Genomic DNA, 20,628 nt, shown 5'->3' with positions numbered 1-20,628 from the left:
TGATGAAGGTGCTGGAGAGGCTGGTCTTGGCTCACCTCCGACCGCAGGTGAAATCGTCGCTGGACCCTCTACAATTTGCTTACCAGCCTCATGTGGGTATGGACGACGCCATCATCTACCTGCTGCAACGAGCTCAGTCGCACCTGGATGGAACAGGTGTCTCTGTGAGAGTCACTTTCTTTGACTTCTCCAGTGCATTTAACACCATCCAACCACTGCTACTGAGTGAGAAGCTACGGGTGGTGTGGGTAGACTCTTCCACCATCTCCTGGATCACTGACTACCTCACAGGCAGACCACAGTTTGTCAGAATGGGCCGTGTGCTGTCTGGGACAGGGAACTGTTCTGTCTCCCTTCCTGTTCACCCTGTACACCACTGACTTCCAGTACAACACAGAGTCATGCCATCTGCAGAAGTTCTCTGATGACTCTGCAGTGGTCGGTTGTATTAGGGATGAACGGGAGGAGGAGTACAGGGCAGTGGTGAGTGACTTTGTGAAGTGGGCCGGCGTGAATCACCTGCTTCTGAACGTGGCCAAGACCAGAGAGATGGTGGTCGACTTACTTCAGGAGGAAGACAACAGCTCCTAGTCCTCTGAGTGTTCTGGGAGAGGACGTGGACATAGTGGAGGAGTACAGGTACCTGGTGTTTCCATCGACAGCCGACTGAACTGGAAGGCCAACGTCAACGCTGTGTACAAGAAGGGGATGAGTCGACTCTTTTTCCTGAGGAAGCTTCGATCTTTCAATGTGTGCAGCAAGATGCTGAAGATGTTCTACCAGTCGGTTGTGGCCAGCGCCCTGTACTTTGCTATTGTCTGCTGGGGGAGCAGCATTGGAGCCGGTGACACCAATAGACTCAACAAACTAGTTAAGAAGGTCGGCTCCATCATCGGCTGTAAGCAGGAGTTTCTGGGGCAGGTGGTGGATAGGAGGACGCTGAAGAAACTTTTGTCCATATTGGACAACCTGGACCACCCTCTCCACCACCTACTGCAGGGCCAGAGGAGCACTTTCTCTAAGAGATTCCTCACGCTCCGCTGCAAGAAGGACCGTTACAGGAAAACATTCCTGCCGACAGCAATACGGCTTTACAACAAGTCACCGCTTGCTTGCTAGTCCCTCTGTGAATTAAACAATGTAAACACTGTACATGTTCATAGTTACCTACACTTAACATATCATATTATATACAAATACACAATTATATACATTTATTGCATTTTTGCACTCTTCTATTGTTTGTTGTTGTTGTTGTTATTTTTATTTTATTTTTATTATATTTGCATTTACACCTTAATATGCACATACATACTTGCACTCTTGCACCTCTACTGTTTAAGGTTAATTTAATTCCTAAATTAATACTCTGTTATTCTTTCTTTCATACAGCTATTTTATTGTTGTTGTTATTTTTATCTTTATTCTATCAGTATTATTATTGCATATATCTTTCATCCCTGTTGTTTTATATCTTTTTATATCTTATCTTATTTTCTGTGTAAATGGCTGCTACGCGACACTAAATTTCCCCTTGGGGATTAATAAAGTATATATTCATTCATTCATTCATTCATTAAATACTTGATAATTAAATATTCATCAGGTGTATATTGAACTTGGTCTCTCAGTGTACGGTGACATCACTGTTCACTGTGGTCAGAACAGCAACTCAACCAGAGAGGGCAGTAAACCTGTGATGTAGTATCATCCCTCCACTGGTAATACAAGCTGTCTTTATCTGCTATTATTCACATGTCTCTACTGGTTAGTAGGCTACACGTTAATGTAAGAATCAATCACTGACTCCGTGAGGGAAGCACATTGGTTGGTGATGAAATGATCTATCAGCCTATAATGTATTAGGGGGGAGGCGGAGGCTGTTTTCATGTCCTCTGGATGGGTCGGCTACTGCATTAGTGAGCCGTCCATGCTGGAGAACCCCCCTGCAGGACCCCCACTGATGTCAGAGAGAAAGGGACAGAGAGAGAGGGAGAGAGAGAGAGAGAGAAAGAGAGAGAGAGAGAGAGGCAATCCACAGCAGCGAGGTGGAGGAGAGGAGCGCTGCTTCAGCTCTGCTGTGCTGTGAATGGAAGAAGGAAGCAGCGAGTTGACAGCTGGAGCTTACCTCAGCGAATAGTGCCGCAGATATCACCGAGGAGCCTTCCTCCCATTCCTCCTCCTCCTCCCTTCACTGCGCTCTCGCCCTGGGAATAACACCTGCTCAGCCGTCTCACCTCTTCATTTCCACTTACTTCCACACTCCCCACTTGTATTCCCCTCTTGTTGTGGTGCATCCACACCCGCATGCGGACCCAGCAGGGCTCGCAGGGCTGCGTGCCCGGGGGCAGCTGCAGCAGCAGCGGCAGCTCGGGGCTGTCGCCGGGGTCCGACTCGGACGGAGGAAGCCCCACGGCCGGAAGGGTGGACGGCGCGGTGGACAGAGACCTCGGGGTGGGAGGATGTATGGGTGCAGGAGGCAGAGGAGGAGGGAGCTTGGGTGGAACTCTGAGGGGGGTCCTGTCTCGCTACTGGAGCTTGGAGAGTCTGCATTCGACCACAGGTAAGTGCCTTCCACATACGATGCATGTCTCTGCAGATCTCCCTCCAGACCACTGGATTGCTGAGGCCTATGTTATTGAAAAGTCTCCTTTTCATGCACATGGACAGGCTCTGCTCTCTAGGCTGTGTGTGACCACACATGGACACCAGCACACCCACATATTGCTGTGACAGTGTGTTATTCAGGGTTGGATATGATGTTCAGAGTGTATGTGACACTCACTGACAGGGACAGGTTGATGTGTTTGGGCGGGCCGGCTGCCTCGCTTTCTAGTCTTGCACAAAGAGACACGGCATCGCATTACAGCCCACTCTTTCACACAGATATGAGCTCGCTGGGTTTCCTCCGGCAGCATGAAGAACCAGGAGACAGGACTTCTTGGGTTGGGTATCATTTGAAGTTTTTCAAAGTCATTGATGAGATTAAATGCATAATTTGGGGCATTTCTGTCAGGTTATTTGAAAGTAACAGCACATAGATAAAGAGAGAGAGAAGAAAAGAGAGGAATTACATGAGCAATAAAGTTTCCAAAGCAGAGTCAAACCAGCAACATCAAGCCTGGCCACCAGGATGCAAACCTTAAAGGCTACTTTGATCCATTCTAAGAATCCTATCCTATTCTAAGAAAAATAAACATTCAACAAAAGCGTTGTTTGAATAATTCTCTTTTGGAAAAACAAAATCTCTGTAATGTAATCCTAAATATAACACATAGTGTAAAACCATTTCCCAAAGGAGTTGCTTCGACCCAGCGGCTAAATATCATAGTCTAGTGTCACCAGGGCGGGAGCCCTCTGCACCTCACCTGCAATGTGGCTTTCAATGTCTGGTTTCCATGATTAAGTGGATCATTTTGTTCGCCGTAAATTTCCATCTACTCTGAACAAAACACTGTCGTGCCTAAAAAGGTCCTGAACTGTCCAACGGTTCAAGGCCGTGGAGCCTTGCTCACTCCCTCGAACTGTGAGGGTGACACTGAGATGGTTCCATGTGAATACTCTACCTGTTTACAATATTGCAGGCAGTTTTTTCTGCGAGGCTTTATGTCCTCCTTCAGCCAACCTCTGGAGCACCTTGATTGCGTCTCGATGGCAATCGTCAATTGTTGGTGAACAATCAATCAATCAATCAAACTTTATTTCAGACTCAAGGTGCAGATAGTACAAAACATTAAATATAATAAAATACATAACGTAACGAAGATCCAACACTGACTATGCTCAAGACACTGCATGACCTATCTACGTGCTAACGCTGCTAAGCTACCGTAAACACTACGGTAGTTACAGTCTTACAAACACGTAACTGAGATCCAACACTACTAGTCGTACTAAGTTGACTGAAAGAAAGTTAAGGGGGATAATGACAATATTTGATTAAACACTATTTCAGTATTCCAGACTCCCTGTAGCCATCTATCTCCCCGTTAGCTCATGTTAGCTCGCTCCCGCTAGCTCCGTGTTAGCAGCAGCGCTATCTGGCTACAGGTCCCGTTACTAACGTGAATATGCTATCGCAAAGTTCAATAAATACACTTACCCATCTTCAAATGGATCCCTTTGCTTGGCGTTGTCCTCTTCATCGCAGGAATCGTATGATTCAGGCTGTGAAGCTGCGTCGTCCTCTTAGCTCAGGCCAGGTGCTCTCTCTTCCCTCTGACTCAGTGAAGCTTTTTGCACGCATCATTAATTAATATTTTCAAAACGTAGACATTGTATATGGCGGAACCGCGGTCGCAGATTCCGAAGGGTCAAGACACTTATTAAAGCAGCCTGATAATAAGGAGTTACAGTAATCTAGTCTACAAGTAAAGAATGTGTGAACCTTTGGGTAGCGGGTGGCAAGATCCATGATGACCAGGATGTAACGATGCCCCCTACTGGACTTTGGCAAGGGCCCTACTATATCCATGGCCACTCTCTGGAAGGGGAGGTCAATTAAGGGTAGCGGGAACAAGGGATTCTGTGAGTGTAGATTTGGAACAATCTTCTGGCACTCCCAGCAGCTTTTGCAGTAATCATGGACCGCTCTCTTCACCCCTCTTTTCTTCTTCGGCCAGGGGAACTCAGAAAAAAACTTTTTTGCTTTTTGTCAAAGTTTGACAAAGCCTCATCCGGCCGTGCATCCGTACAGCTTCTCCTGTTGCCAGCCATCCTGTGGGCCCACCAACGGCAGAATATGGGGAAGTCTCGCCCAATCAGCACTGGTACCGGCAAATTTTCAACCACCCCCGCCATGATTTTGAAAGTGCCCCTTGTGGTCTGCACCTTAATGTGGGTGGTGGGATAATTCCGTGAAACCCCATGGACACAGGAGACTGGGGTAGGAGGGGCCCTGGCCGTATGAGAGTGACAGCACTCCATGAGTCCAGTAGGGCTTTGGCATCCTGGGCCCCTATTCTGATAGGAAGCGTTGGGGCCCTTGTGCCCTCATGGGCCAAGCTAATCGTAAGGTGCTGGGGGGCGGCCTGGGCCGCCCCACCTGGGGAATCTGGAAGTGGGGTGGTGTCTCTAAACTAAGTGATTCCGCTGGATTACCTCCCATCCGATGCAGCTCCTCTCCAGAGGTTCAGGAGATCCCCGTAGTCTTCTGCCCAGTCTGTCTGCCCAGTCTTCTGCCCAGTCTGTCTGCCGCTGCTGCTTCGCAGCTCTGTGAGCATATGCTCACTCTAATCACCTGATGGGCTGCAGGTGTGGTCAATTGGCTGCAGCATCTGCACTGGCTAGACTGCCTCTAGCACCCCCCCAACCTGAGCGTGGGGATCCACCCTGTGCTGTGTCTGCTCAGCTGTTCCCCTGGTTCTCCACACATATAGGCTGTGCTGCTACGCTCACTTCAGACGCACGTGGCCTGTAAGCCTGGCCTCTATTCTGTGTCTCATTGCTCCTTTATATAACCGCGACCTCGCTGCCATTGTGTTGTATTGCGTGATGTAATCACATACAAGATTACGCCCGGCATCTTTCTTTTTCACTCTTTTATCCCCCCCCCCCCACCTCCCCCTACACACACACACACACACACACACACACACACACACACACACACACACACACATACACACACACACACACCTACACACACACATACACACACACACACACACACACACACACACACACACAAATACCCTGACCATGTGATTGTTTGTTGATGTAGGTAATATGCCTATAATTGTATAGTATTTGTTTTTTGGTTTATAATATTATTGACTTTCATTAGTATTGTTAGAACTAAATGAACTTGGTTGTACTTTTAAGAGCAGTTTTCTGTGATTACTTTGTGTATGTGTGTGTTGTGATAACAGCTGGTTGTTATAGTCAGTGCTCATATTTAAACCTTCGATGTAAATGTGGAACAGTACTTTGGCTTAGGTTTGTGCGGTATGGGCAAAAATTCATATCACGGTATTTTGTAAGATTCTAGCGGTTTCACGGTATATCACGGTATATATTTTTTAAACAAGTAAACACATTAATTCCATTAACAGCACCAGTCAACTAGACATTAGTACTGTCAGTGAGCCGTCCATAGCTGCAACAGCAGCAGGCAGCAACATTGACCTTTTACAGTTTAATACTGGGAGCGCAGTGGAGCTACTTACCTGTCAGTGTAACTGGGTAATTTTGAACCATGAGTGAACCAAGTTACACTGACAGTTAAGTAGCTCCACTGCGCTCCCAGTATTAAACTGTAAAAAATAAATGTTGCCGCCTGCTGTTCTTGTGGATATGCACGGCTTGTTGACGGCACTGGTCGCTGACGGCACCGTGTGTAATCACCGGTATGACGGTATACCGCACAGCCATACTTTGGCTATTGACATTTTAAGTAAACACCAAATTTTAGACTTAATTTCTACTTTGGTTATTGGTCACTGATCCCAGGGTGCTGACCCGTTATTATTACTAATGATATTAATGCCAATGATTTAGTTTTCATACTTGCTGAAAACTAAACATGCTCCTGCCAGATCCCACACACACACACACACACACACACACACACACACACACAGCCAGATATCCTCATCTGTGGGGCAAGAAAGAGTGGGGGAGGAGGGAGGGATGTCTGAAAGCATCCATCACAAAAAAATGGGAGTCACAGGGCTCTCTGGGAAATAGGTCGCTGTGGAACAGCCATTCAGCCCGAGGCGTCTTCGTGTTCTACCTCTGCTGAAGTTACTGAGTTACTGAGTTGAGAGAGAACACTACTACTGCAATGACTTCCTATGTTTTCTCTCATTGGGAACTACTTCTCACCTAATCCGTCACCTTAGCTGAACAGTCTGCGTTAATAGGGTCTGATCAAAGAAAAGGATCTTTCCTGGCCACCTGCTGCCATCATGTTTGCATCGGAAACAATAAGACACTTTGTATGATAGCATGCCAATGAAAGTCACAAATATGTGTAAAACAGACAAAACATTTCGACTTTGCATGGCTCAAAAGCGGTCAGGACTGTTCCCTGAGTCGCACAATGATAAGAGCAGTACATGTCGGGCAGGATCAGGGTCCTGATGAAACAACGATCCATGGAAACCTGAGAGGGGAGAAAGCACAAAGACTCCGGGGAAGAAGTAGAGGTGGTGATGTGCATTGAAGAGACATGCAGAAGGAGATAAAGTGTGTTAAGTGCCTTCTGCAAGTACAAGTCCATTTGTCATTTAAAAATGAACAAGATCAGATTTGATCCTCATGTGAAAACATGCTGTTCAAGATATTTGTATTGTCATATGCACAGATAACAGACAGACATTCTATACAATGAAAAGCTTGTTTTGCTGGGTCCTCCTAACACAATGTGATAACAATAAGAATAAACTTAAGTTAATAAATACATAAAAATAAGGCACAAAAGATATAACAGTATTACACACAAATATGATAATAGTATTGCTCAGTGTATTAGGTGCACTATGCATTGCTACAATGTCCAATGTTCACCAGCCTGATGGCCTGCAGGTAGAAATTGTTCATCAGTGTTGTGGTTCTGGATTTGTGACTCCTGTGGCATCTGCCTGGTGGCCGGAGCGAGAAGAGTCTGTGCTGGGGGGGTGTTATGTCCCTGATGATGTGTTGTGTTCTGTCCCTGATGGTGTGGTGTGTTCTGTCCCTGATGATGTGGTATGTTGTGTCCCTGATGATGGGGTGTGTTCTGTCCCTGATGGTGTGGTGTGTTCTGTCCCTGGTGATGTGGTGTGTTGTGTCCCTGATGATGTGTTGTGTCCCTGATGATGTGGTGTGTTCTGTCCCTGATGATGTGGTGTGTTCTGTCCCTGATGATGTGTTCTGTCCCTGATGATGTGGTGTGTTGTGTCCCTGATGATGTGTTGTGTTCTGTCCCTGATGGTGTGGTGTGTTCTGTCCCTGATGATGTGGTATGTTGTGTCCCTGATGATGGGGTGTGTTCTGTCCCTGATGGTGTGGTGTGTTCTGTCCCTGGTGATGTGGTGTGTTGTGTCCCTGATGATGTGTTGTGTCCCTGATGATGTGGTGTGTTCTGTCCCTGATGATGTGGTGTGTTCTGTCCCTGATGATGTGTTCTGTCCCTGATGATGTGGTGTGTTGTGTCCCTGATGATGTGGTGTGTTGTACCACACTGTGATGGAGCTGTAAGGACGCTCTCCAGCGTACATCTGTAGAAGTTGCTGAGAATTTTGGGTGGAATGCCAAAATTCATCAGCCTTCTTAAGAAATACAGTTTGCTTTGTTGACCCAGCTGTATATGTTGGTGCCTGATAGTGCATGTGTGCGTGCACACCTTTGTACCAGATTAGACAGCAATTAATGAACAGCAGATGAAGTCTTTTGCATATCGTGTTTACACTTTGTTCAGTTTGAACTTTTCTTTCTCGTCGTGTACGTGAGTGTCTTCACTGTGAGGTGCATAACATCTATAATGTGATGCAGCATCAGAAAGTCTTGCCTAGCATATCAATGTGTAAGCAGGAGCCTCCTGAACCACAGAGAACGCTGAATTGGTTAGTTTTTGTTGGAGAAAGAGGATGAGGAAACAATGGCCTCCCTGTCTCATTGGGATGTCTTTCCCCTTTAGATAGATTGTATCTGAAGACATGCCAACCCAGGCGGAGAAGAACTGCGGCCGAAGCTCTTGCCCTTTCTCTCTCTGCCCCTCTCTTGGTCTCATCCGTCGCTCTCTGCCATCTCCGCTGAAGAGCAGGGCAGCGAGAGCCGGTTTGTCCCGAGGTGACGGTGCAGCCGCCCGGCTGCTCACGCTGCAGCTGATTGGCAGGCAGGGAGGCCATTAACTACAAGTTGACTAATGGATTCAGAGTAGCTGCCACCGCATCCCTTTGGGTCACATGGTCTTGTTGCAGCCACACCTGCTTTGAGTACAGTATCTTCAAACAGTCACTATGAGCAATAGTCTGTAACACGGTGTTGATATATCTCTACTAGAGTCAAGTAGCATCTTCTCATGAGCTTTAGCAACACAGAGCTGCAGTTTAAGAAGTTCTTGGTCCATGTATGACCACACACCTTTAGACAATCCAACATTAATGTTGCTATTTGACATATCTGTGTTGTCTAGAGTCAGAAACTCTAAATCACACAGAAAGTATTTAGTTATAGTTTGGTTATCAAAAATGATGTTTCACCAAAATTATGAAAAGAAAATATATAAACTAATGAAGTTAGCCTCCAGCCCAATACAGCAGAGATGAATTGGATTTAGTTTGTGCTGCTCAAAACATTTTTACAGCGTCAACAGCTTTTATCAGAATGTCGCTTTAGTCGAGCCCCTGAAGGCCTTAAGGTCGGTTATGTCTTTAAACTGGTGTTCAGCCGAATGAGCAGAGCTGGAGACCACCAGAACTGAGGAGCATTTGAATCAACTACATACTCCTTCTGGGGGTTTTCTTAATATCCTTTACTCGTTACTGTTTCCCTCTTATTCATGAAGCAACATGAGTTACAGAACATTCAGTGAAGGATTGAATTCTTTGAGTGAAGGAACTAAATCTGGAGTCTTGTATTCTGACTCGTCTGATCATTTTCCATTTCTCAATACTCTCTAATCGAGATTAAGAGATAAACATACAAAGCAAATCAAATATCTCAAATCAAATGTAATGATCTTCTTACCAGTATTTCATGGGAAGACTGTGGAAAATAACGCTGATTTGGCAAATCAGAGGTTCATGAAAGTTCACAATACGTTTACTGAAGCTACTGAAGAAAAAGATAAATAAATTACTTTCAATTCCCTCTCCTCTTTCTCACGGTGCTTATGAATAAATCATCAATTACACCCATACCATTAGATCTGCAAAACATAAATATTTCAGTTTCTGAAGTGTTCAAAAGATATAATAAAAATGTGGAAAGTAATAAATCATGTGCTGCAAAGAGAAAAGACTACGAAGACTTTCCTTCAGTCTTTTTGAAAGGTGACAATTCTCTTGAATCCATTTGATATCGTTCACAAAATGTATTGAATTCTTTGTAAATATTGGTCAGGAATTAGCTAACAATATTCCGGCTTCCATATTATTCCATCAAATGTCCCTATTATCTCTAATTATTAATTGATGATCTCAAAACATCTCCGGCTGCCATGACAACATGTGAAACGTCTTCATCTGGGCCCTGTTTCTCGTACCTGGCTAAACAAAGTCAAGCAAATGTCCTAATCTCCAGCTTAAATTAGCGAGATGATTGACATCAGGCTATCTGGGTTTCTTCACGGTAGATCCGCGCTGAAACGGTCTCGTTAATTCTAGCCAGACGTCAGTTTTCTGGATAAATGTGCACACCCACTCCTCTTCAGAAGGGATAATAATCGAGCACTGACACCACCATGTTCTAACAGTACAATGGCAAATAAACTCAGAGGAGCCGCTTTTTATTTTTCTGATGAGAAGCAGGAAATGATCATGAAGGCATATGAGGAAGTCAAGACCGTAGTCATTCAAAGCAAACGCATTGCGAATATTCCAACGTTTTTGCAACATTTTTGCCGTGAACGCAACTTTAACATCGCCCCCGCTGCGAGACATGAGCGTCGCAAATATATCAGACAAGTTAAATGCGTCAGTGTTGGGAAAATGTATCGGCAAATTTTAAGTGCTTCATCACCCAAATCAATCAGATTATATTTACGAATAAATATATACTTATGAGGATATATGTACTGTATGCAAGTATGATGTACTATATGTATATACATGTATGTGTAGATTACCATATAACGAGGAGTTTGAATATGTGTATGGGCGGATCAGTATGTATGTATTATTCATAATCAGAAATTCAATCAATTGAGGCAGTGAAAATAAATTGTGTGTTGTGTATTCTTATCACGATCACCTTAATCATGTTCTACAATAATGATATGTATGGTCTACTAATAACACTGTCATATAATTATGAGTGCTTTCAACACATCCATAAGTTTCTTAAGAGCTAAATAAACTTAAGAACAGCGCGGCATGCAGCGGCTGATAGTCTGTGTCTGAGACGGGCGATCAGCTGCGCCTGTGGTGATCAATGTCTGCGGCTCGAGAAGCTCTCGTACATAAAGTATTTCTTGCCGGCAAAATCTATATCGCCGCGTACAGGAAGTCATGATGATGTAAAGGATGGATCCTGGCGATCTGAAAGAACTCTCCCTATAAAACTAATATAACTAATATCGCTCCTTCATCAATGAGGAAGTGAGCTGCCTTTTTTGTCCGTGGGAGTGGCCAGCTTATCCAGTGAATTTCAGTAAGCCTGCCCGGGAGCAGGTTTAAATTTTTGGATGTGTTGCTATGGTGATTTATCTAAGCTTGCTTCGAGAAATCGAGAAAGCCTGACCTACGTCATCTTATCCTGACAATTAGCCCGCTAACTCAGTAAGCCAGGTACGAGAAATAGGGGCCAGGTCTCTGAACACAGGGGTTGTGCCAGAAGATTAAACAATGCCAAAGTTATTCCTTTGTTTAAAGCAGAAAACCCACGTTGTTTCAACAACTGTAGACATATCCAGAGGTGTCAAGTAACGAAGTACAAATACTTTGTTACCTTACTTAAGTAGAAATTTTGGGTATCTATACTTTACTGGAGTATTTATTTTTCAGACGACTTTTTACTTCTACTCCTTACATTTTCACGCAAATATCTGTACTTTCTACTCCCTACATTTTAAAAATAGCCTCGTTGCTATTTCATTTTGGTTTGTTTTCACTCCAGCTTGCCATCGTTCAAAAACACACACACAAAAAACCTCTCCGCCCCGTTGCCCACAGATACGTCCGCGCGCACACAGCAGCGGACAGAGAGCGTTGAAAAATATGTCACGTGAAAAGTAGACCGCTATATTTGCGTTTTAAACGCTCCCAGGGTGAAGATGCAACAGCAGCTCTCCTGTGAGGAGCAACCGGAGTTCTCCTCGCACCGGAGTTCTCCTCGCACCGGAGCAGCTCTCTGAACCCAGAGCAGCTCTCTGAACCCAGAGCAGCTCTCCTGCTCCAGGTGAAACGAGCCAAAGTGCTCGTGTCTTCTACCAACAATGAGCTGCTGGCTTCACATATTACAAAAGTACAAAATACACGGATATAAAACAAAGTCATTAATAAATACATGGACAAATGCCTGTACTTTCGGGTAAATGGTTACGGTATGCCGTTAACAGGTTACGCGTGAGCTCCGTGAGCTCGTCTTTTCTTGCTGTTGCGTTTTTCAAAATAAAAATCAGCTCAATATTGAGCATTAATTGAGAGAGGCCGTATCAAATCTACAACCCCGTTTATAACATTTGTGTCGAGGAAAGCAGTTCACTGCTCTACTAATACTGATACAACCTGATGGCTCACATATCTGCACTCATTCTGTTTTGTTCGGCAAAAAAAAATTAAAAGCTTATTGTTAGTAGTAACTAAATATGAGTAATTTTTTGCACAGATAGAACTTACACAAAACATTGTCTGATGGGGCAATTTGATTTACTTGAAAGTGATTGCAATTTTCTTTATTCTGTTATTTATAAAAGTACAGATGAGTCACACAATTATGTTATTTACAGAAAAAGTTTGAGAACCACAGCTTTAAGTGTTTGTGTCGGAGTCGCCGCCACCGCCGCCTATTTTGCACTATTACAATACTTATAGGCAACTAGTTATCATGTCTTCCGCTCCATGAAACACATGTTAATGCTCAGTAGTACACATATGGTACTTTAATGTATTTGCATTGTAATAAAATGTGCTCATTTTAAATGGGCATATATGCAGCTGAAACGGGTAGCCTAGTGCATCCCACATTTTTCAACATAGCATTTTAAAACATTATGGCCTTTATAAAAATGATTGTTTTGGGGGAGGTGGGGTAGTGCACTATAGGCCCCTGAGACGCGGCTTAAGAGTTTGTCCTTAATGGAAAAAAAACATTCCCCTTCCATTACTTTTACTTTTATACTTTAAAGTAGTTTTTAAACCAGTACTTTTACACTTTTACTTAAGTAAAAAGCTTGAGTTGATACTTCAACTTTTACAGAAGTATTTTTAAACCCTAGTATCTATACTTCTACTTGAGTAATGAATGTGAATACTTTTGACACCTCTGGACATATCTATATTACCTTGTTGTTCAAAAAGACTAAAACAAATTGTACAACAAAGGATATTGTTTCCTATAGAGTCTAATTAAATTCTTTACAAACAAAAATTATTCAACATATATGGCTTCACTTTACCTTGTTGATAAAGTTATCTCTGCACTTGATAGGAATTAATTTATTTGCAGTATTTTCATAGACCTTTCCAAAGCCTTCGACACAGTAAACCATAATATTCTATTGGAAAAGCTGCATAAATATGGATTCCATGACATTGCATACAAATGGTTAAAAAGTGATGTCGCCTTGTCGCTTGTCTTTCTGTTGCTGATGTTACCGACTTACTGAAGTACAGAGTGATGTCATTATCACTTCCAGCCTGCCGCTAGGGCAGCTACTGTTCTCTTCTTTAACACACTTCAGTGATGTGCTCAACATATCATCTGCAAACTCATGAGCTCATTGAGGCTGTTCTTAAATAGCTTTGTAACTCCTTGGGCCCACCACCATCCGGTGTCCACTGTCATCCAAACCTCTGACCACAAGCTTCCTAGAGTCGCCAGTCAATGCACAGCCAAAGGATGCGTGATGCAGACTAGTTTGTACCAAGTCCCTTCTGACCACATCTAAAGGCCAACGGGTTTGAACCTGTTCAGAAAGGTGGGTGGAGTAGCCTCTGTTGGAGCCTACAGATGGTGGCACACCTTCAGTCTGTGGTGTTTCACCACGAGGGGAGGATGACAGAACAAGCTTGGGAGAGAATTTAAAATCCTGTGTCACACCAGTCACTGCTAAAGTGTCCGTGAATGTTGACTCTGTAGATTTCAGACATCAGACACATGTGCTGCTATCTGACCGGCATATCACCAAGGTGAGTGACTGGTTCAGATATTTATAGAATCAGGACAAGAGGTCGAGTTCATTTTAGAAGCTGACCTGCTTAATTAAAGACATCACTTTATATGTGGTCATTGTTTTTTATATTTATGATTTGTTTTACCATGTTCTGGTACTCCTTCACAAAGAGTCTTCTCTAAACTCCTGGTTGAGAAAACAAAAGGTTGCCTTTGAGAATGCTGGGCATGTGAGATAGGACCCTGGTCCCGTCAGACTCAGATCACACCTCAAGGTGCTGACCCTGGTCCCATCAGACTCAGATCACACCTCAAGGTGCTGACCCTGGAGCCCGGGGTCACGGACCTCCAGAGAGTCTGACTGGTTGCTAGTGTGAACATTGCCTTGTGACAACAGGTTTCTCTGGCCACTTTAGAGCAATTTAGAGTTGATCAATAATTCCCTGCTTAGATTTCACAAACTATCGTTGCCACGGGAACAGGGCTCCAACAGTGGTTGATAGCTGCACAGGTCAGGAAGTACAGCCGTGTTTTGCTTGGAGGCTCCATGAACTTTGTCCCTCCCATCATGCTGCTCGCATAGAGAATACATACTACTGATGCCAAGATGTATGAATGATGCGTACACATATAAAGCTGTGCATGAGAGAAGAATGAGCCGTGAGAATGCACAGCTCACTTCAGACCAAGCACAGTTTAGCTGAGAGGGAAATGATAAGGTGGACATTAAATATAAGGTGAACAATTTACCCCAACTTGTTTATTTAGTTGTGCAAATTCCCCAGTGTAAAGCGTCTTTGAGTATCTAGTAAAGCGCTATATAAGTTTTAATTATTATAATTATTATTGTTGCATTCTACATAGAGTTCTGTAAAATCTAATTTACTTGTGTGTCTTTCATAGACAAGAACATATGTGAAAACATCTAAAGTGGTTCTGTCTTTAGCACCTGGCCCTCCCTCCATATGTTGTCTCTCAGTAACCATCTGCTCCTCGAGGCCGCTGCTGCATCACAGGGAAATCATGGCGGGAAAAAGAAAGACTAAAGATTTGAAGAACCAATGTGGACAGGAAGGATGTGGTGGAAATCCCCTCATCAAGGGGCTTCATGATGTCTGGTCACCAAACACTGGACCTGTCCTCAAACCTCACGCTGCAGGGACGACCACCCAACCAAAGAACTCTCACCAAGCAAGCCTTGGTGCAGGAGCGTCTGTCTCAACATCTCCATCACGTGTTTGATCATTTACACCTTTGCATATGGTAAATGGACCCGTACTTGTATAGCGCTTTTCTAGTCTTCCTCTGATTGAAGGACGACCCTGCTCACCGTTGAGCCACAGTCGGCCTCGTATTACCACATTGATGGTTTACAGGTAACAGCAACAGCAGGGTGACCAGGGTGCTGAGCTGGGTCTCCTGAGATCGCCAAAAAAGAACGAAAACATGCGTCCATTTCAACATCCTGTCTTTGTGCAGCGGGTTATAAGTTAAGCAGTAGACTGGACTAAAGGTTTAGTTTGGAGTAGAGTCAGTAGACTGGACATAACGAACACACGTCGGGTCTCCCGTCTCTCCGAGGTCGGACCCGGTCCGTGAATATATTGTCTTCACGTAACCAGTCCGTGACGCATAAAGGTTTGTGACCGCTGGGCTAGAGAATGTAGAGGGAAAATGCAGAATATTGTGATTCGCAAAACCTGCTTGGTGGAGTCTGTGTTCCACCACAGTCCCGGATGTGTTTTTTTTTTCTAAAGATAGATTTGATTTTGTAGCGAGTAACGAAGGTTTCAGCGGAAATGTATCGGAGTAAAAGTATCAGTTTTCTTTGCAAAATGTAGTAAAGTAAAAGTAAACAGAAATATAAATAGTAAAGTAGAATACAGATATCCAAAAAACTACTTAAGTACAGTAACGAAGTATTTCTACTTCGTTACTATACACCACTGTCTGTACTTTACTTTACTATTTATATTTCTGTTGACTTTTACTTTACTACATTTTGCAAAGAAAACTGATACTTTTACTCTGATACATATCCCCTGTAACCTTCGTTACTCGCTACAAAATCAAATCTATCTTTAGAAGAAGACAATACTTTCACGGACCGGGTCCCATCTCAGGGTGACAGAGACAACGACAACTACTCCGTAACTTAAACCTTATTGTCCAGTATACTCCGTAACTTAACCCTTATTGTCCAGTCTACTGCGTAACTTAAACCTTATTGTCCAGTCTACTCCTTAATTTAAACCTTATTGTCCAGTCTACTCCGTAACTTAAACCTTATTGTCCAGTCTACTCCTTAATTTAAACCTTATTGTCCAGTCTACTCCGTAACTTAAACCTTTAGTCCAGTCTACTCCGTAACTTAAACCTTATTGTCCAGTCTACTCCGTAACTTAAACCTTATTGTCCAGTCTACTCCTTAACTTAAACCTTATTGTCCAGTCTACTCCTTAACTTAAACCTTATTGTCCAGTCTACTCCTTAACTTAAACCTTTAGTCCAGTTTACTCTGTAACTTAAACCTTATTGTCCAGTCTACTCCTTAACTTAAACCTTATTGTCCAGTCTACTCCGTAGCTTAAACCTTATTGTCCAGTCTACTCCTTAACTTCTTAAACCTTATTGTCCAGTCTACTCCTTAACTTCTTAAACCTTATTGTCCAGTCTACTCCTTAACTTAAACCTTATTGTCCAGTCTACTCCATAACTTAAACCTTTAGTCCCGTCTACTCCTTAACTTAAACCTTTAGTCCAGTCTACTCCGTAACTTAAACCTTTAGTCCAGTTTACTCTGTAATTTAAACCTTATTGTCCAGTCTACTCCTTAACTTAAACCGTATTGTCCAGTCTACTCCTTAACTTAAACCTTATTGTCCAGTCTACTCCTTAACTTAAACCTTTAGTCCCGTCTACTCCTTAACTTAAACCTTTAGTCCAGTCTACTCCGTAACTTAAACCTTTAGTCCAGTCTACTCCGTAACTTAAACCTTATTGTCCAGTCTACTCCTTAACTTCTTAAACCTTATTGTCCAGTCTACTCCTTAACTTCTTAAACCTTATTGTCCAGTCTACTCCTTAACTTCTTAAACCTTATTGTCCAGTCTACTCCGTAACTTAAACCTTATTGTCCAGTCTACTCCGTAGCTTAAACCTTATTGTCCAGTCTACTCCTTAACTTCTTAAACCTTATTGTCCAGTCTACTCCTTAACTTCTTAAACCTTATTGTCCAGTCTACTCCTTAACTTAAACCTTATTGTCCAGTCTACTCCGTAACTTAAACCTTTAGTCCCGTCTACTCCTTAACTTAAACCTTTAGTCCAGTCTACTCCGTAACTTAAACCTTTAGTCCAGTTTACTCTGTAACTTAAACCTTATTGTCCAGTCTACTCCTTAACTTAAGCCTTATTGTCCAGTCTACTCCGTAACTTAAACCTTTAGTCCAGTCTACTCCGTAACTTAAACCTTATTGTCCAGTCTACTCCTTAACTTCTTAAACCTTATTGTCCAGTCTACTCCTTAACTTCTTAAACCTTATTGTCCAGTCTACTCCGTAGCTTAAACCTTATTGTCCAGTCTACTCCTTAACTTCTTAAACCTTATTGTCCAGTCTACTCCTTAACTTCTTAAACCTTATTGTCCAGTCTACTCCTTAACTTAAACCTTATTGTCCAGTCTACTCCGTAACTTAAACCTTTAGTCCCGTCTACTCCTTAACTTAAACCTTTAGTCCAGTCTACTCCGTAACTTAAACCTTTAGTCCAGTTTACTCTGTAACTTAAACCTTATTGTCCAGTCTACTCCTTAACTTAAGCCTTATTGTCCAGTCTACTCCGTAACTTAAACCTTTAGTCCAGTCTACTCCGTAACTTAAACCTTATTGTCCAGTCTACTCCTTAACTTCTTAAACCTTATTGTCCAGTCTACTCCTTAACTTCTTAAACCTTATTGTCCAGTCTACTCCTTAACTTCTTAAACCTTATTGTCCAGTCTACTCCGTAACTTAAACCTTATTGTCCAGTCTACTCCTTAACTTCTTAAACCTTATTGTCCAGTCTACTCCGTAACTTAAACCTTATTGTCCAGTCTACTCCTTAACTTCTTAAACCTTATTGTCCAGTCTACTCCTTAACTTCTTAAACCTTATTGTCCAGTCTACTCCGTAACTTAAACCTTATTGTCCAGTCTACTCCTTAACTTCTTAAACCTTATTGTCCAGTCTACTCCGTAACTTAAACCTTTAGTCCAGTCTACTCCGTAACTTAAACCTTTAGTCCCGTCTACTCCTTAACTTAAACCTTTAGTCCAGTCTACTCCGTAACTTAAACCTTTAGTTTCACAATAACGTTAAAGTGACAAGTGTGTTTAAATATGAAGTGTGCAGGGGAGTGATTGGTAAGAAGAAAGAAAAGAAAGGAGAAAGAAAAGAAAGAAAAATAGTCCTGGGGGTGACAGAGTCAGTCAGTGGGGGACCCGGGTTCTGTTGATGAGCCGACTGCCGACGGGAAAAAACTGTTGGTGTGGCGTGAGGTCTTGGTCCTGATGGAGTATGAGGTCTTGGTCCTGATGGAGCGTGAGGTCTTGGTCCTGATGGACTGTGAGGTCTTGGTCCTGATGGAGCGTGAGGTCTTGGTCCTGATGGAGCGTGAGGTCTTGGTCCTGATGGAGCGTGAGGTCTTGGTCCTGATGGAGCGTGTGTGTTGTGATCTATGTGTTATGATCTATGTGTTGTGATGTATGTGTCGTGATCTATGTGTTGTGATCTATGTGTTGTGATCTATGTGTCGTGATCTATGTGTTGTGATCTATGTTTTATGATGTATGTGTTGTGATCTATGTTGTGATCTATGTGTTATGATGTATGTGTTAAGATGTATGTGTTGTGATCTATGTGTAATATATATAGCAAAACAACAACGCAAATTAACGACTATAACAACACAATGTGACACTGCGCACTGTAGCAAAACAACATAACATAACTACCATAACAATGCAACACAACAACAGAATGCAACAGAGTAACGTAGCTACCTTAGCAACACAACGTAGGAAGGCAACATAACAATGCAACATAACTAGCAAAGCAACGTTGCAATTCAATTCAGTTTATTTTGTATAGCACAATCTTTTATTTACAATCTGTACACATCTGTAGAAAAGCAAAGCAACGTAACAGCGCAACATAGTTAAGAGTGAAAGTAGAATAGATAAGAGAATGAAAGAATTCCAGGGAAGGTTGTTATGTAGAGTAATATAAACAGTTACAGAGACGCTCCCTCCTGTGTTTATTCGGCTGATTGCTCCTCATTAATAATGCATTGGCCTGGACAGGCATGACGTTAATGATGTTAATGACAGACCTTCTCTTCCAAAAAGGATGAAAACTCACTTTGTACCATAGAAAGTGAGCATGATGCTGATGGCATGAGCGCAGTGTGTGTGAAGGAGTGAGTGTGTGAGTTACACTTGATTTGAAGCTGTTGCGTGTGCAGTGGATGTTTTTACAGATGTGGGAATAACAGCCGTGTGCATCGTGTCATGTGAGCTAGATTTAAGAGTTTTAGGGTTCAGCATTTCCTCTTGCTACATAAACAAGCTTCTAAGCAAAAGTATCAACATATATATAAAAAAGAGAGCTATAACATGTATTGACCATTACACAAAAGATTCATGCATTGTGTAATGGTCAGAAACTAAGACAATAGACCTCTGCAATATATTCTGCATGTAGTCACTCACAACATTCAATTGTTGACATTATTCACAACATTGATATCTGATGCCCTCCCTGTTATGTTATTACAGGTATTCATGTCTCATTCGGACAAATCACTGGATTCTTACACTGTTCGATTTCACTTCTCCATTAAGATATCATGATCAAGTATTTATCTTTATGGCTTTACCACCAACTGTTTTTTCTGGGGTCTTTATTAGCCTACATTGCTGAGAGAACTGGTCTTTAGTGGTATTCATTTATAGAGGTGAGAGTGACATGACATGGAGCCACTGGGACTCATACTGGTGAAGCTGGAGCAGCTAGGGGTGTGTTTAGTGTTCAGGGATCCACAGAGTGAAGAACTACAGACTGTTTACGCTGTGTGTGTGTGTGTGTGTGTGTGTGTGTGTGTGTGTGTGTGTGTGTGTGTGTGTGTGTGTGTGTTTATAGTAGTTGGCAGTTATGATAAACATCTACCCTTTGGTCGTATGGACTGTTATTATTCTGTTATTATTTCTCTCCTCTATTTGATGTTTATTTATAAGTATATCGGAAATCAGAAACCTGGATTGGGCAGAAAATACTGACACCTGCTCTTTTGCTTCTTTGCATTTTCCATTCAGTCTGCCCCATGCAGGAATGAGTCCATCTCTTCAGACACAGCATGTGGAGGGAGGGCCTCCTGTCAGCGCCCTCTCCGCAGGCCCTCCCTAGCAACAAGCTCAATGCTTATCCTCTCCAGTCCTTTTTACAGCCCTGTTTGTCCAAACAAATGTAAAGCAACTTTGCTGGTAAAACTGATCTTGGCTCTCACTAGGCTGCCCTCTGTAATCTATGTATGTACGTACAGCCGTGTTTCCCTAGTGTACAGCTTCAGTGGTGGTGGGGGAGCTAGCTGTCGTGTTTTTAGCTGACAGCGGCT

The 20,628-nt window shown here is 42.9% G+C and overlaps 1 protein-coding gene across 1 annotated transcript in view; it reads left to right on the top strand.

Moving 5' to 3' along the window:
- Window positions 1-2,307: 2,307 nt before the first annotated feature.
- arhgef4 (Rho guanine nucleotide exchange factor (GEF) 4) overlaps window positions 2,308-20,628 on the top strand; it is a gene marked incomplete at its 5' end in the record, with an annotated part of 47,002 nt that continues 28,681 nt past the window's right edge. Inside the window, one exon of the mRNA XM_079234640.1 lies at window positions 2,308-2,563. Coding sequence (XP_079090766.1) covers window positions 2,308-2,563 — 256 coding nt within the window. The remainder of the gene's footprint in view (window positions 2,564-20,628) is intronic.

This window comes from Taurulus bubalis (genome assembly GCF_910589615.1).
Source record: "Taurulus bubalis genome assembly, chromosome: 18".
Classification (NCBI taxonomy): Eukaryota; Metazoa; Chordata; class Actinopteri; order Perciformes; family Cottidae; genus Taurulus; species Taurulus bubalis.
Note: the sequence above shows the minus strand (reverse complement) of the source record. Positions and strands in the feature narration are given on the sequence as shown.